The sequence below is a fragment of the Polyodon spathula genome, chromosome 5, assembly GCF_017654505.1.
Source record: "Polyodon spathula isolate WHYD16114869_AA chromosome 5, ASM1765450v1, whole genome shotgun sequence".
Lineage (NCBI taxonomy): Eukaryota > Metazoa > Chordata > Actinopteri > Acipenseriformes > Polyodontidae > Polyodon > Polyodon spathula.
In genome coordinates this window covers 3,081,175-3,096,139 of record NC_054538.1, presented here as the reverse complement: position 1 = coordinate 3,096,139, position 14,965 = coordinate 3,081,175, and the positions used below count along the sequence as shown (strand labels likewise).

Genomic DNA, 14,965 nt, shown 5'->3' with positions numbered 1-14,965 from the left:
AATTAAGTCAGGTTTTCATCACCAGGCATCTCAACCACAATGCAGAAGAGCCTCATCTCATTTGTTTGTAAAGATCCTAATGTAGAGCCCTTATCTCAAAATGAAAAACGTTTCTTAACAGTTAATGAACTGTAAAAGTGGCCCTTGATTTTTATTTTTTAAATAAATAAAAGAAGTACAGTTCATGATGGGTTGTGATTGACAGTATGGCTTCTGCTGCTGCTGCTTGTCAATTTTTAGCCTACAAGCACCGTCCTTGTTGTGTCAACTGCCTGTTTAATCTAGTACTGCTGCACCTCACATCATCCTGAAAAGGAACTCAGAATTGCTGAAAAATGTTCAGTATTCCGTTATAAAGTGTACACAAATGATTGATTAAATGATAATCCTGGACTTTGAAACATTGTCCACTTGTGCTTCCTGCAGACAGTTGTCCCTGGAAGAAGAAACAATATAATCCTTCAGAATCTTCAGCCTGACACTCCGTACAGGATTAGTGTAGTGGCCGTGTATACAGATGGAGAAGGAGGGCAGATAACAGGAGATGGCCGGACAGGTAACGTTACTTAAGTTTGCAATGTGAAAGTTATATGTAACCCATGTGCTTAAAGTATTGGGTATTAAATGTAGAAAATGGTGTTGAATTACCATTATTATTAACGATAAACATCTACAATATATTATGCAGTAAATTCCAAGTATTTGAGTTGGTAATTGCCATAACTGATTATTAATGGAAAGCTGTGTTTGTTTTGCAATGCATCAGTTGGCTTGCAGGAGCCCCGCAACCTGCACATATCAGATGAATGGTACACCCGATTCCGCGTGCACTGGGACGCTGTTCCAACACCAGTCCTGGGATACAAGCTTGTCTACCAGCTGACAGGTGAGTCAGCACATGGAAGACACATGTTGCAGTTGTTTTCACTGTCTTTTGTACTGAGGTAATAGCCCTGTTTATTTCCTCACAGCGAAATTTCTCTTCATCTTTTGACTGCCCTCTAATGAATAACCACCTCTATTCTTGAATTACCGTTTTATGTCAGAATTCATTGTAATGCTTTGGGTGGCATGCTTTGTAATTGTGATTTGTTTTTTGTAGCTCTGAAGTGGAAAATAATAGATGTGTGTATGTATGTTTGGGGGGAGGGAGTCAGATTGCAGGTTGAAAGGATATTTTCAAACAGGAGGTAAGCACTTACAGCTGGGCTGTTTAAAAAAAAAAAAAAAGCACATCCTATGAAAGTATCTGTCACAGGTGGAGAGGATGTAGTGTGGGGGAAAGTGTAAAGGAAGAGTTCTTGATCATGCTTGAGCACAGAAACAGAATGCTTTTATAACAAAATTAAAAGGAGGTGCCAGTCCAAATAGTTTTTTGGGTTGCAAAATGTAAGACATGCATTGTAAGATTTTTACTGAAAGAAAAAAAAATGAGGGATTTAAGCAATTGCGCGTAAAAAAAAATTTCTTAGCAGTTCGTGGAGAACAATGTCATTCGAACTGTTTCAAGTATTTTGTTTCGTTTTCTGGATTTCAGTTGCTGATGAAACCCTGGAAGTGTTTGTTGGTGATGTAACATCGTACACACTGCAGAACCTGCTCCCCGGCACCACTTATGATCTCAAAGTCTACGCCCAGTATGATGGAGGAATCAGTGGAGCACTGATAGGACAGGGCACCACGTGTATGTCCCTGCACAGTCTGCTTTTTTTAAAATATTTTCATATATATCAGTATACGTTTGCTGGTCTAGTGTTGAACTATGTTATGGTAAATAGCTGTTAACTACCTTCTAAATGGAGCTCCCAAGTGGCACATCTAGTAAAGGCACTCTGAGTGGAGTACAGGATGCTCCCTATAGCCTGGAGGTCACCAGTTCAAGTCCAGGCTATTCTATTGTCATCTGCTGACTGGGGATCTCAGGGGGCAGTGTAGAATTGGCTGAACGCCACCCAGAGGGGGGAGGCCAGGGTGTCCCCAGCTCACCGCGCACCAGCGACCCCTGTGGTCTGGCCAGGCGCCTGCGGGCTTGCCGCTAAGCTGCCTAGAGCTGCATTGTCTTCACTGTATCTCTGAGGTTGCTGCATAGTGAGTTGAAAAAAAGCAGTTGGCTGATGGTACACACTTTAAGGACAGCGTCCCTCCCGGGTCAGCGTGGGGGTGGTAATGCTGGAGCTGCGCCTAAAAATAATTGAATATGCCAAATTGGGAGAAAATAATAAAATAATTGTCGATTACTACATTTTGAAACAAAACAAACAAACAAAAAAAAAAACTTCTAAATAACACAGTAAGGGTTTTATTCTCTTGTATGAGTTTAGTGACTACTAGAGGAGTCTATTGAGTATAGCTGACGTTATTCTAGCTGTTATTCAGACACAGTACAGGAATCAGGAATTATGGACCTGAAAAAAACAAACCACAAAAACACTTGGTCTGACCAGAGACTTTTTGGATGAATAATCAGCCTTTGCATGAGTTGTGATTGTACTTATACTGGATCCACTTTTGGTTTGAGGGGCTTTACAAAGCTTGGACAAGGGCAATGACAAGAGAGTGTGCCCACACTAATGTAATGGATAGCCTTATTAGCCTTATACTTTAATATAATGTCATGACACGTATACAGTTGCTTGTGCACTTGGTTGCCTTTAATACTGCAATGCTAATGATTCCTTTCCTTCATTCTTAGTGTACTTGAATGTCACTGACCTGACTACCTACAAGGTTGGCTGGGATTCCTTCTGCGCCCAGTGGAGCCCTCACAGATCAGCAACTTCATACCGAATTAAATTAAACCCTGTTGATGGTAATTGAGAGTTATTTTTATAAAGAAGAATAAAAGTCTGGGGCTACTGATCAAAATGAATCACTAAAATCTTGGGTATTAAAATTAAATTGTGGGGCTTTAAAAAAAATCAGATGACAAACGATAACACATGTGCCAGTAACTTGAATTCTTGGCTGTGTGCTAATCCTCCTGAAGATGTGTTTTATTGCAAAAGGCACACAGGCTCAAGGGACCAGAAATGAATAATTGCTATTAGAAATGGAATCAAGGAGGAGTGCAGTTAATCTTTTGCTTAGTACCTTTCCTTTCAAGCCATCCCTAGTGTTTATCTAGTTGCATGTGGGTTAGTTCTCATAAAGGATATGCATTTAGTGCAGAATTCTTTTTTTTTTTAAAGGAAAAATAATTCTCAATTTCACAAAGAAAAAGGTTAATCGCATTAACAATTCAGTAAAACTACAAAGCTGTATGTAATTCAATATGTTAACATAACATTCAGCTGGTTTAGTTCGACTTTATGAAGAAACATTAGTTAATTAATTCTATGGAGTGATTCAAACTTTTGGCCAGAGCTGTACAATGGTGCTAGTTTGGGTTATTTTTTTTTTGGTCTCCTTGATAATTGCAGAGTAACAGTAGGGTGGTCTGCCTATTTTGCACGATCCCTAGTTTTAAATGACATTAACTCTTTCCTGAAAACAGTTATCTGTGTCAAATACTGCTTGATGTGCAGCCATCCACTCCGCAGTTGTGTCAGCATGGCACGTTTACATCCTGCTGTCAGAATTCAAAATGCTGAAATATCACTGAGCTCCATCTGTGATGCATGTCCCAGGACTTACTGGAGGGTATTGTGGTCTGTAACACAGTTACAGACCACAATACTGTTACATGTTCTACTGTTACATGCTGTTCTTGTCTCTCAGTCATTTGCATTAACTGTGCTCTTTCTCAATTGTAGCCTCCAGTAGCGGACAGCAAGAGATAACAATCAGTGGTGCAGAGTCAACGTACTGTTTCAACGGCCTCTCTCCAGATGCTTTGTACAACGCTACAGTATTTGCCCAGACCCCTAACCTTGAGGGACCAGGAGTCAGTGTGCGTGAAAGGACTTGTGAGTAACAATATTTGATATTATAGCGCTGCAGATAATCTGAAAGTGTTGTATCACTAAATATACCACTTTTCATTTGTTTTAAAGAAAAAACATGTAGCTTGTTAATAACCCATCTGAAAATTTGATGAAATGTCAACTTCTGACACTGTTCTTAATTCGATAAATCAGAACATGACATGTGTTCTTCTTTTTATTATAGTGGTTAAACCAACAGAGGCTCCAACTGTGCCACCAACACCCCCTCCACCTCCCACTATACCACCAGCATGGGAAGGTAAGCACACACCAACACCCTCTCCACCTCCCACTGTACCACCAGCATGGGAAGGTAAGCACACACCAACACCCTCTCCACCTCCCACTGTACCACCAGCATGGGAAGGTAAGCTCACACCAACACCCCCTCCACCTCCCACTGTACCACCAGCATGGGAAGGTAAGCACACACCAACACCCCCTCCACCTCCCACTGTACCACCAGCATGGGAAGGTAAACACACACCAACACCCTCTCCACCTCCCACTGTGCCACCAGCATGGGAAGGTAAGCACACACCAACACCCTCTCCACCTCCCACTGTACCACCAGCATGGGAAGGTAAGCACACACCAACACCCTCTCCACCTCCCACTGTACCACCAGCATGGGAAGGTAAGCTCACACCAACACCCTCTCCACCTCCCACTGTACCACCAGAATGGAAAGGTAAGCACAAGAGTTTCTGTCCAGGAAAGCGTAAGTGGAAACCATCATTATTAGTTAATATCTAAAACAAACAGTATTTATTTATAGTCCCATTAAACATAACCATGCAGTTATGCCTTAGTTGAGTGACATCAGTCAAGTCCCTGGTAATGACATCACATCTCCACAGTTCATTTTAAGCACTCTGGGTTTTGAGGAGTTCTCTCTTCGGAGGATGTTTTCAGTCTGGGTTTTGAGGATTTCTCTCTTCGGAGGATGTTTTCAGTCTGGTTTATGAGGATTTCTCTCAGGATGGATTCAGTGGGCTCTTTAGGAGTTTTTGCTCAGTGGTTTACATGCCGGTAGATGTTTTTGTCCACCATAATTAAACAAACATCGTTTGTCACACAACCAATCAATCAAAAAAACAGGATTGCCCCAGGATTCAGTTTGTGTAAATGTACACCTGTCGTGTACTGTATAAGCCACGGGTTTTCATATTTTAAGATTTTTTTTAGTAAATATAATTAGTAGATGTGTGTCTTCTATACAAATAAGCTGTATCCATATATGAAGGCACAAGTTAGATATATTTGCTTTTGTGATTGTATGTACGTGGTACTCTGTGTTGGTAGATTGACTAGTACCACATTGCTGGGAGAGGATTATTAAAGTGATAATATACTTGCACTTTAAGTGATTAGCCAATGATAGTCCACTGTTACTGAAGGCTTCCTATAGTGCAGTTTGTTCAATTGAATAACTCAGTAGCATTACAGGCAACTGGAAACTAGTGGTGCTTCATTGTGCTTGGGCCACCATCAATTGGTGTCAAAGAAAATTGCAATGAAGTGTGTTCATTTCCTATACTCAGTGTTCAAGTGTGTTTTCCAAGAACTTGTGATTAATTAAACTTTTCGTTACTATACACAGCATATCATATTCACAGTGTCTCAGTCAGTGAATGTGCTTGTTAAATTTATGACAAGTGTAGCACAGCTCAGGCTAATCACAGTGGAAGGATTGTGTTTTTGATTGTACTGGCCCAGGCCAGCTGTGCAGTGTGGTTGTTAAAGTTCGTGGTGTTGTTGTTGCCCTGCTCTAGTGTGCAAAGGTGCCAAGGCAGACCTTGTATTCCTAATTGATGGCTCATGGAGTATTGGGGATGATAACTTCAACAAAGTTCTGCAGTTTGTTTTCAACACCATTGGAGCCTTTGATGTGATCAGCCCAGATGGAATGCAGGTGTGTTCCTCTGCAGGATTATTATTTTTAATTTTAATTTTTTTTTTACATATGTAAAACATATTACATATTACATTTTATGCACGTCTAATCAAATTCTTACCCAGTGTAGAGACAGACCCTTAAGAAAGTTTACCACAGCACATTGTCCACATGCTTTTCAGCATGGTTATACTATGCATTTACCACAGTTTGCCATGGTTTGCCATGTTTTTAGATATGCTTGCCATACCTCTCTAGGCTAAATGATGCATTACCATATGTTCACTATATTTTTTACACTTTTCTATGCTTTTACTATAGAGACTTTTATAAGGGGAGATATATGTATTATATTTATTCCTGCTTTCCTAACAGGTGTCCCTGGTACAATACAGCGATGATGCAAAGACTGAATACAAACTGAATACTTATAATGACAAGGGAATGACTCTCGCTGCCCTTCAGCTTGTTCGTTACAGAGGAGGAAACACCAGAACAGGTACATCAAACACTGTGTCCTTCTAGTACATATCACATAGTGCATTGAAAACAATTATATAACACATTGCGCAACATAGCTTTGCTGAATGTTGGATCAATTGGCACAGCCTTTGAACTAGACTGCAAAGATATGCTGTGGATATTTGCTAAAAGCTGTGCAATAAATACAGTGTGTTATTTGTGACATTAAGTTACATACCAATTTTATCTTATATTCAGATTTAGTTTTAAAGATAGTTTACAATTGGGTCACACAAAGCCTTTTGAATTTTCTTCAGTTATTTGCGTGATCTCCATTGAAGATTAACGCACAAATCTTTGTTTCTGCTGTGGTTATGTAGGTGTAGCCTTGAAATATATTGGCGAGAAGGTCTTCACAACAGAGAGTGGCATGAGGAGAAATGTACCAAAGGTCCTCGTAGTGGTCACGGATGGACGATCCCAAGACGAGGTTAAGAAATCTGCTGCCTTTTTACAGCACTCTGGTATGTTTATATTCAACAATAAATATAATAGTTAGTGAGACGGGTATTTTAGTGTTAGACCAGCATGTGGTCCTTCTTCATTGTCATGGACTGCAGTAGCTTGGGAAAGTAACCACGGTGTTAGAAGTTCACAAAGATCTGAAGCCAGGAACACATCAACAGCTTCCAGATCCAAAGAGGTCCCTGATGTGAGAGTTAAACATGTTTAATTTATCGGTTCAGTATATCTGTGGATCAGCTCAGTGTAGGTCGTTTAAAACTCATGTGTTTTTATTACAGGTTACAGTGTGTTTGTTATTGGTGTGGCTGATGTGGATTACGCAGAATTACAGAACATCGGAAGCAAGCCAAGCGATCGCCACCTCTTTATAGTGGATGATTTTGATGCCTTTGAAAAGATTCATGATAACCTTGTTACATTCCTCTGTGAGACAGCCACTTCCAGTAAGTATTTTTGTTGTGTCTAGAATTTGTGATCACTCACTTACAATAGTCATTCTTCAAGCTGATCTCATATGAGCAGTTTTGAAATGATCACATGTTACAGCAAGATTATCTATAACCCCTTTATTTATGCTGTAATTAAATGTGGGTTGTGTTCAACTATATATAAGTAACTAAAATATAAATATATATATATATATATATATATATATATATATATATATATATATATATATATATATATAAACATAAATATTGATATGTACATACAGCATACACAAAAAGTGGTAACACTTTATGTTAAGGTGCTGCTTGTTAATGGTGTATACTGGGTTTTAAATAGATAATATATGCTTAATAACTATGTTATATAGTGTTAACAACAGATGGTTTATACCCATGTAATAGCCATATACATAATTATGTTTAACCATCCCAAAGTATAACAGGTGGCTAACCCTAGCCCTAACTCTAATCCTAACCCTATTACACTTTGGGTTGTTTAAACATAATTCTGTCTGTGGCTATTGCATAGTTATAATGCTTTATTAACACCATATAACATAGTTATTAAGCATCTATTATATATTTATAAAACATTAATAGACATCACCTTAATATAAAGTGTTACCCAAAAAGTAATACCTTTTCGAATGGTGAATTGTAGCATTTATTCTAAAATGTTTCTTTTACGTTTTCAGCGTGCCCACTGATTTACCTGAATGGGTTTACCTCACCAGGTAAGACTAATACCCTTAACTTCTGCTTCTATGTCTGTTTGCAGTTGTAGTTTCATTTAACTATTTGAATTCTAACTGGCTGTGTTTTTGACTCCAAAGGGTTCAGAATGCTGGAGGCGTTCAACCTGACAGAGAAGAGCTTTGCCTCTGTGCAAGGAGTGTCTATGGAACCCGGGTCTTTCAACAGTTATATCGCCTACAGGCTCCACAAAAACGCTTTCCTCACACAGCCCACCAAGTAGGTTTAACACCAACATTGATAAATGATGATGAGGAGGAGGATTACAGTAAACGCAAGCTTCATTTTTTAACAGTAAAATGTGTTTATAATTATAGCCTATAAATCACAGCTCGAAACAAAGTCCCACTGCTCATAGTTACACATTTTTGCCCTCCTGTGTTTATTTTTCTAGGTTCTAGAATGAAGTATATACAATATATGCAGTGGCAGCTGGTGGTCAAAAAAATGGGGAGGCAGAAAAAAAGCAGAGGTCTTGGGGTCCACTTAAGCCCCCAGTAGCAGAAGAATCCTATTATTTTCTGAATAACAACACTTTTCATATCTTCTTAACAATTTACCCCAGTTCAAAGCTGTTAAACACATTCTCTCCACCAGCCAGCAGGAAAAAGAAAACAGTAGTCCACCGTATTTTAGTCTAATAAACTTCACTGTTACACACTGCCAACGTATGTTTAAAATACAACATTAATATAGCATTTAGATTTCAAGACCACATCACTTTAACATACTTTGCATAAAATATTTTCTAAACAAAGTTGTTAAAGCAGGTAAAAGTCAGGCAAAAATCAAGCACATCATATCAACTTCATTTGTTAAACTTAATAAATGCCCAACAAAATAATGATATACCATTCTGTACATACGAAACGTATTTATTTAATATAAACGAAGCAATTCAGACAAACTTTAGTTCTGGAGCAAGGTACATTGCTGAGCTGTTTCTCTTGAAGCAAAGGTGGCTGATGGAAAACCTCCTCCCAAAAGTTATTTTAATTATAATTAAAAACATTTATTGAAAATTAAATAAATCAAACTAGTATATTTGTATTCGATAGTACTACATCCTTCGTTACAACCCGCGCCTATCTCCTTTCATTCTCGTCAGTGTTGGCATCTGGTGTCATCAATGTAGGATGACACACGTCCGGTGATTGGCTAAAACAGGCAAAAAGGAATGCCTCCTCCGAACGTTTAGCAGTGACTGAGTGGAGAATTTGGATCGGGTGGCTATTAGGTATATATATATAAATAAGAACTTATTTAAAAGTGATTGAGTAGGCAGTGCCTCTGCTGCCTTCTCTGACAGGCCGCCGCTGTAATATGTCTAATTATTCGGTTGCATTAGTCTTGCAGGTTCAAGTTACGTTGATACCCCTGAGACACAGGGTTATATTTACTAAGCTTGCTTACTGAAAGGAAATGTACATGTTTTTAAACTAGAAATAAACAACTAAGAATGCTGATGTAATGTCTGCCTACATTTCTTCTTATTCATTATTTTTATGACATTTAGAAGAACCTTTTTTTTGCTCAACTGGATTTAGGACAGTCCACTTAAGCTTTGTTTACTGTCAATCTTATGAAAGGCTGGTCACCTAGATTATAAAAATTATACTGCTGCTAATTCATTTAGATCACCAGTCACACAAATATGTACCGTTATTACTTTATGCGTTTCAAAAATGTCTCTTCAGTCATACAGCGTGCCAGGTAGATTATAAATTGTTGCAGTCAGTCAGAGCACAGATTAATTAATTAATTATAGCTATGCAGTAATACCTCCAGATGATTACATACTAATGTTGGCTATGTAGAAATTGTGTAACTCTGCAATATAACATTGTAATTATGTGTAAGTGAACATGTATTTGCTGAATAACCACTATGCAAATACACAATAACTAGAGACAAGGGTTAAAGTGTTACTGCTACTGGATTATTCTAAATACGATTTATATATGTTGCCAAATCAAAGCAATGTATGGTAAATCTGCCCTTGTCTCTTCCGAGGTGTCTCACTAATTACCGAAAGGCAGCTGTTGTTCATTCCGCATGCGTTCTGTTTTAACAGGGATGTTCACCCGGAAGGATTGCCGGCTTCCTACACAATCTTGCTGATGTTTCGCCTCCTTCCGGATTCACCCAATGAGGCTTTTGACATCTGGCAGATCACTGATAAGGATTACAAACCCCAAGTCGGTGTGACAGTTGATGGTACGTGACAGTCTTTTTGATACAGTGAAGGAGTAGCTTTCTGTCTGCTGTGATTATTGAGGTTTTCTTATTAAAAAACCCTTGCGTTTATGAGTAACTTTAACAGCTCCAGAGCCCAGCAATGTACTGATCTTACACAATTAGACACACGTGAAATCACAGGTATTTCTAAATCTGGAGTGCTGCTGCTGCTGCAGAGGAGCCATTGTTTGCGTGTTTAATTGATTCTTCGTTGGATAGCTGCTTGGCAGGAAAATAAAACTCGGTGGCTTTCTCGTGCAGCAGTGAGGTTTTCTACTTAATGGGCTTTGCATGACATATCATTTTAGGCATTTTTTTGAAACTGATTTGATACAATCTTCTTCTGTTTCAGCTTCCAGCAAAACTATTACCTTCTATAACAAGGACACGAGAGGAGAGGTTCAGAAGGTCACATTTGATAATGATGACGTTAAGAAAGTGTTTCACGGCAGCTTCCACAAGGTAATCGCGCTTTCAGACTCTATTGAGATATCTCACAAACTCCTCATAGACCCCTAATATGATCCAACTAGCAGTAAAACGTTGTGGTTGACGTCAATAGGCAGTACAGTGTGATAATGCCAGACACAATGCTACATTAACTATTTTTGCTATTACAACATTGTATTCTGTGTTTGCATGACTTGGAACCAACAACAATACCGTTCACTGTTTACATGATTCAGAATTGTATTTAAAAAGATGTGAACAGTAAAATAAATCTGTACCAGTAAATGCTTTAAAAGGCCAGCTGTAGCACAGAGACCTTACAGACTGATTGAAAGCTTCTCTCACTGTTACAATCAATACTAATATAATCTAAGCTAAATCTTACTGAGTGTTGCCATAGGACTCTTGTGCACTAAGACAGTTTGCATTCAGCAGTGCTTTCAGACACATTTTACCTGTCTCAGGTACCTTTCACAGTAGGAATACACTTACCAGAATGCATTGGGGTTTGAGCTGAACATCCCAAACTGTCCTAGTAGACATGAAAAAAGATAATTCTGAAACAGACATTCAAAAAGGTTAGGAATCACAACACAATCTGTGGTTTTTGCTTTGGTACAGTCTTAATTCAAGTGCTGGCATAATACAACTGAGATGACAGCAATATCATCCACATTATAGAACGGCTTTGCAATTTACATATAAATCAACGGAGGACTGCATTTCACCCCTGGCATCGAGCCCTGTAGTGTTCACAAGCTGCAGTTCCAATCAAGTTAAATGATCCTTTAAGATACTAATATTCAAGGCATTTTAATTTAAAGAAGTAAGATAAAACAGCCAATTAATTTAAAACAAATGTTTTCTCTGGCAACAGAGACTGGCATCAGTGCCGAATATTACATTTAACATTAAATAAAGACGTTTCTTTCAAATTTGAAGAAGTGCCAGTCGCTTCTGTTGTTTAACAGTTTTTAATACCTTTCTATTTGATTTCTATGTCTGTAGGAATGTAGATTACTGTTATACAGTAATATTTTGTATCATAAATTCTTTAATAGAAGCATCAATGAATGACTTCTAAGTAGAAAGTTCACTCTGACAAACTCTTTCACTGACTTGGTATATTTTTTTAGCCTATTTTTTTTGTTACAGTTATAGTTTGTTTGTTTTTTTTATCTTGGCCTACAGAAGAATTTCCTGGGAAAATGGCCACTGCTTTTTAACGCAAGACTTTGTTTAATCTGAAAAAAAAGATAAAGCTTTAGGGCTCAAGAGCTATTTCTCTTATAACTGTTCATCTTTGCCTCTAAAATTCTTTAACTATGTGTCTAAAACAGCTATGAGCAGTTTGAGTGGTAAATTTCCACTGTGAACTCACTCATATTTAGGACACCTTTAGTATACAGTACTTCTCTGGACTGAACTGTGCGTCCCTTCTAAATGTTTACCCTAGTAAAAGCATTGCAAAATGTAATAAAGAATAGAAAAATCATGTTAAAGCACAGGCAAGCATTGTAATATCCATGATAAAGATTATACAAAAAGAAAAAATATGGTAATTCATAGCAAATGCATTGTAATGGCCATGGCAAAGCATGGGAAAACTGCAGAATTGCTGTGAATTTACTGTGGCAAACTTTTGTTAGGGTACTGGCTTTGATTTGACACAGATAAAGTTAAACAAATGTCCCTTAACTCTCCATTCAAATCAGTCACTGATTTGAATGGAGAGTTAAATCAGCTTCCCGCTCTAGCAGGCTTTTATCAGGCATTAAATTTCTGCTGGATCATCACAGCATCAACTGTGAATCAAACTTAAAATCAATCAATCAAAAAATTATGTAGATTATGTATGCAATGCAGATTGTGTATTTAAACATTTATGAACACTTTTTATAAGTACTTATTAGGAATTGTAGTGTAATTGTATTTTTAAAAAAGCTGCTGAAGTTGGCATGTTGCTTTGGAAAATGTTGGGTCACTGCTGTCGCTATTAAATAATTACACCAGAAAACCACTGGCATGCCAGTCTGGCTCTTTGCTTAGCTTTATTTTTCACTGTTCCCATTCTGGTCTGAATCATTTGTTTCTAGTAGTCAGTGCTATGGGATTTGTTTTGAAGGAATTGCTCAAAAGGAGGTAACATTAGTGGTTGGTTTCCAAGCACAGTAGTGTATGTGGTCTTGTGGTCTCACAGCATGCTGCGCTCATTTGTAGATCAGCAGAGATAGTCAGCAGAAGCCTTGCCAAACAACCTTTATTTGCCAGAACTCATAGCCATTCAAATGTCTTCCACTGCATCAATGACAGAAATGGCAGCTGATCTTGGCCGCTATAAAACAGCTTTACCCTTGGCTTAAACTCAAAGTTACATTTACTTCTGCTGTTATTAACAAAGCAATTGCAAATGAAGCTTGCAAGCTTGAATGCTCAAGAGTATTTTGAATTGAATGTGTTTTCTGTGACTATCAACCCAAGCTATATGCTCTCAGACATATTTCTCTGAAAACCCTGTAATCAGGATGGTCGACAGGGAGGCTTCAGCTTTTAGGGTTTTTTTTTTTTTTTTTGTTATTTCTGGGCAGGATTGTCAAATAATCAAGATTCCAATATCAAATTGGCCAATTTTTTAAAATATATTTAAATTGTGTATTTCAAATGCAATGCCAGAACCCTCTAATCAACCCTCTTTTAAAAACAAATACATAAATAAAATAAAATTAAATCAAAGAAGGATAAATGACAACTTTAATAAAACAGTTTAACCTGTGGGAATGGCTTTTCTGAAATCGGATTGAGCTACCCTGAACTAACTTGGCAGCGATGTAGGAAAATAATTAAAGCTTTATGAAATGTTGTGCAAACATTGCCTAGGGATTTGGGATTTGGGATGATTTCCACTTGATGCATGAACACTGGTTACTTTGTCTTTTGGCCAAAATTATAATTTGTTTAAAAAGGACATCCATGTGGGTCTGTGACTAGATAAATGCATTCAAGGTCTGTTTTAATGATTTAAACAGGAACCGTTCTGAATACTCGCCCTTGACATCTGTGGTGCACTGCAGTCCACTGCATTATTTATTGTGGTAATGGCTGATGTTATAAGAGGGTCAGTGAATAACTCTTGGGGAAAGACATCTGTATTGTTAGTATGACAGCTCTGGCCAGCAGTTTAGCATCAACTTAGAGAATTAACACATTTTGCTTCATAAAGTTGAATGAAATCTGCTGAACAATGTTGCATTAACATATTTAGTTAGATACTGCTTTGTAGTTTCCATAAATTAACAAAAAACTAACAAAAATTTAATAATGTGACATTTCGAAATCTAACATGAAATACTGTACTACTATTATGGATTCTCTTTTAGTAGTAGTTTCTTTGATAACAGAGTGTTAAATAAAAGATCTAAATTATGTTCATATAGTTGTATTATTATTATATCTCAAACCTATAATTCTAGGTGTTGCAAAACTTTTAGCCATAGCTGTACAGTAGCTACATTTCTATTTATTAAGGGCAGCTACTACAGTATATTTAACCGTTCTATTCATCTATAAGTTTAAGTAATTGATATATACAGCAGTGTGCCAGCGTATTGTGTCCGGTATCCTATTAAAAACTATAGAGATGTCTCAGATATGTCCCATTGGTAGAAAGTGCATTGGTTTAATTGGACTAAGTGTTGCTTTAAGCTGGATTTTAATCAAGTTTGAATGCAGGTATCAGTGCTGGCGGAGGGTCGAGTGACCATGCATTTTTATTTCTGAGCAAAAATATCTTTTTCTGTGTGATGAATGTGGTCACATGCTGCTTTTAAATGTAAAACTAAGTCAATGGGATTTGATTTTAGGTTGTGAACATGTAACCTTTTGATTTAACGGCAGTTGAAATGAAAGGAATAGCCAAGACAGACAAGGTCCAGCCAAGAATAATAAAACAGGCAGATACAAATCATGGAAACATGTCAAGCAGGAATAGGACAAGACAGAATTAGAAATATAAGACCATATGCAGGGTGTGTTTGTGTGGACCCAGGGGTGTAGAGATAAAACCCCAGCAAGTGTTAAATCAGAACTGAAAATATAAGAAGGCAGGTAGAGCTCAGTGCAGCAGGCAGAGCTGAGTGCAGCAGGTAGAGCTCAATGCAGCAGGTAGAGCTTAATGCAGCAGGTAGAATAGGCCAACAAAATTCTAATGCAGTTAAAGTACTGAAGCTGAAAAGAAGTCCACAGTTTCCCCATGGTACCCTTTTAACTAA

General features: G+C 37.8%; 1 protein-coding gene across 5 annotated transcripts in view; it reads left to right on the top strand.

Annotated features, from left to right (window-relative positions):
- LOC121315421 (collagen alpha-1(XII) chain-like) overlaps window positions 1-14,965 on the top strand; it is a 96,084-nt gene that overhangs the window by 55,958 nt on the left and 25,161 nt on the right. For all 5 annotated transcript variants that reach the window (XM_041249481.1, XM_041249482.1, XM_041249480.1 and 2 more), the window contains 14 exons: window positions 427-556; window positions 767-886; window positions 1,538-1,684; window positions 2,693-2,809; window positions 3,753-3,905; window positions 4,108-4,182; window positions 5,699-5,838; window positions 6,196-6,319; window positions 6,663-6,806; window positions 7,086-7,250; window positions 7,952-7,990; window positions 8,090-8,228; window positions 10,084-10,226; window positions 10,600-10,709. In XM_041249481.1, the coding sequence (XP_041105415.1) occupies window positions 427-556; window positions 767-886; window positions 1,538-1,684; window positions 2,693-2,809; window positions 3,753-3,905; window positions 4,108-4,182; window positions 5,699-5,838; window positions 6,196-6,319; window positions 6,663-6,806; window positions 7,086-7,250; window positions 7,952-7,990; window positions 8,090-8,228; window positions 10,084-10,226; window positions 10,600-10,709 (1,746 nt within the window). The remainder of the gene's footprint in view (window positions 1-426; window positions 557-766; window positions 887-1,537; window positions 1,685-2,692; window positions 2,810-3,752; window positions 3,906-4,107; window positions 4,183-5,698; window positions 5,839-6,195; window positions 6,320-6,662; window positions 6,807-7,085; window positions 7,251-7,951; window positions 7,991-8,089; window positions 8,229-10,083; window positions 10,227-10,599; window positions 10,710-14,965) is intronic.